At 40.7% G+C, this 2,939-nt stretch overlaps 1 protein-coding gene across 1 annotated transcript; it reads right to left on the bottom strand.

Moving 5' to 3' along the window:
* Positions 1-1,561: 1,561 nt before the first annotated feature.
* On the bottom strand, positions 1,562-2,467 carry LOC112403483 (olfactory receptor 10K1). The gene has a single exon (XM_024750965.1). The coding sequence runs from the start codon at positions 2,465-2,467 to the stop codon at positions 1,562-1,564; it is 906 nt and encodes a 301-aa protein (XP_024606733.1).
* Between the last annotated feature and the right edge of the window lie 472 nt (positions 2,468-2,939).

Here is a 2,939-nt window from a genome sequence, read left to right as displayed (position 1 = left end):
CCCACCCCTTTTTTTTTTTTTTTTTTTTTTTTTTTTTTTTTTTTTGCGGTACGCGGCCTCTTACTGTTGTGGCCTCTCCCGTTGCGGAGCACAGGCTCCGGACACTCAGGCTCAGTGGCCATGGCTCACGGGCCTAGCCGCTCCGCGGCATGTAGGATCTTCCCAGACCAGGGCACGAACCCATGTCCCCTGCATCGTCAGGCGGACTCTCAACCACTGCACCACCAGGGAAGCCCTGTCCAACCCATTTTAAATGAGGTTTCTCTCCTACACTATTGGTGGGAATGTAAACTGCTACAGCCTCTATGGAGAACAGTATGGAAGTTTCTTAAAAAACAAAATATAGACATACCATATGATCCTGCGACCCCACCCTGTGGCATATTTCCAGAGAAACCCAAAATTTGAAAAGAAACATGCACCCCCATGTTCATAGCAGCTCTATTTATAATAGCCAAGACATGGAAGCAACCTAATAGTCCAACAACAGATGAATGGATAGAGAAGATGTGGTACATATATACAATGTAACACTACTCATACATAAAGAAGAATGAAATAACGCCATTCGCAGCAAAATAGATGGACCTAGAGATTATCATACTAAGTGAAGTAAGTCAGAGAAATACAAATATCATATGACATCACTTGTATGTGGAATCTTAAAAAGATGATACAAATGAACTTACAGAACAGAAACAGACTCACAGACACAGAAAACAAAGTTATTGTTATCAAAAGGGAAAGGGGAGGGATAAATTAGGAGGTTGGGATTAACATATACACACTACTGTATATAAAAAGATAACCAACAAGGACCTAGTGTATAGCACAGAGAACTATCAATATTTTGTAATAATCTATATGGGAAAAATCTGAAATTATATAATATATATTACTTAAATATATATGTATATATATATAAAACATCGTACGGAAAAACCTGAACGAACGTTTTGACCAACACAATATATAATTGAATCACTTTGCTGTACACCTGAAGATAACACAACATTGTAAATTAACTATACTTCAGTCAAAAAATGAGATTCCTTGGGAATTCCCTGGTGGTCCAGTGGTTAGGAAACCGCACTCTCCCTGCCAAGGGCCTGGGTTCAATCCCTAGTCAGGGAACAAAATCCCACAAGCCGTGAGGCAAGGCCAAAAAAAATTTTTTTTTAAATGAGGTTTCCTTTATTCTGTTTCAAAGAACTTGGATGTATCTTTGCTCTCCTCTGTTGACATATATGGTTTTGAATAATCAAATTTTGCAGCAGTGAAATATAATGAAATTTTTCTTCCATAAATGAGTAATTCTTTCCTACATTTGCATAACCTTCTTAGAGATCACTGATGGTAGAAACTCAAAATATCTTAACTTCTCTGAGCCTTATTCTCCTAATATGTAAAAGATCTTTATGGTACAGTGTGAGTTCTACACTTAAATGAGAAACTGTGTGAAAGCACACGTGTTACCTGGCACATAAAATGCATACAGTTAACTGAATAGTGAAAAATTGGCTCTTTAATTAGTAGGACATGAAGTCTGGACCATTGTTCTTCAAAGGGCTGATTTGAATTCCTTACTTCTCAGACTGTAAATCATTGGATTGAACAATGGAGTGAGGATGGTATAAGACACAGATATTAGGGTGTCTTGACTTGAAGAGTAATTGGATTTGGGCCTTAAGTAGATGAAAGAGGCACAACCATAATGAACAGTTACCACAATGAGATGGGAGGCACAAGTAGAGAAGGCTTTGTATCTTCCAACAGAGGATGGGATTTTTAGAATGGCAGAGATGACGTGGATATAGGAGACCAGGATAAGTAACAGTGGAATAACCAAGACAAACACACCAAGCATGAATATGACCAACTGACTGAGGTGAGAGTGATGAGATGCCAGCTTGAGGACAGGAGAGATATCACAGAAGTAGTGATGGAGATGGTTGGAGGAGTGGAATGGCAGGCCAAATATCAGGGAGGTGATGACCACTGAGACAGTGAAGCCACAGGCACAGGCAGCCGCCACAAGTCCCAAACACCCCCCATAACCCATGAGCACTGTGTAATGCAGAGGGTTACAGATGGCCACATAACGATCATAACCCATGGCTGCCAGCAGGAAGGAGTGAGAGCAGATGAGGAAGAGGAAGGTAAACATTTGGATGGCACAGCCCAGGAAGGAGATGGTCTTCTTCTGGCCCAGCAGGTCAACCAGCATCTTGGGTATAATGATGAAGGTGTAGCAAGTCTCAGAACAGGAGAGGACACCAAGGAAGAAGTACATAGGTGTATGGAGGGCTCTGTCCAGTACAATGGTAGAAATGATGATGGCATTGGTGCCCAGCATGAACAGGTACAGAAGCAGAAAGACAACAAAGAGCAGCTGTTGCAGCTCAGCCAGAGATGAGAAGTCAAGGAAGAAAAACTCTCTCACTGAGGTTTCATTGACCCACTCCATGGTCACTGTTTTATAGGAGAGCCAGAGCCAGAGGCCAGGGTCCAGGGAGGGAGAAATAGGGAACTCAGCACAAAGCCTACAGGTGGCAGGCATTTCCAAATGTTTGGTGGAACTCATTCATTTCCTCCAAATATATCTGCCAAAATAAGAATTAAGGCTAAATATGGAACAGAATAACTGACAACCAATTAGCAGACTTTTTTCCAATACCAAGGACATGTTATCTCTCTAGCCAAGGATTAAAACATTATCTGATAATTTTCCCTTGTATCTTACTTATGGTTTATTTTGATTTTCTTGCTCACTACAAGCCTAAGGAAACCAGCTCTCCAAAAGTGAAAAATATGGTTAATTTCAGCTACCTAAGCATGATCAGAAAGTGGACTGAAAGAATGAGTAATATTGAGATACAGCATGTGAACTTCAGTTTATCAACCATAAAATGGGGAGGGAGAGGAAGAATTGGACAATC

The sequence above is a fragment of the Neophocaena asiaeorientalis genome, unplaced genomic scaffold, assembly GCF_003031525.2.
Source record: "Neophocaena asiaeorientalis asiaeorientalis breed wild unplaced genomic scaffold, Neophocaena_asiaeorientalis_V1.1 scaffold315, whole genome shotgun sequence".
NCBI classification, from domain to species: domain Eukaryota; kingdom Metazoa; phylum Chordata; class Mammalia; order Artiodactyla; family Phocoenidae; genus Neophocaena; species Neophocaena asiaeorientalis.
The sequence above is the reverse complement of the archived record's forward strand: the minus strand, read 5'-3'. Positions and strand labels throughout refer to the sequence as shown.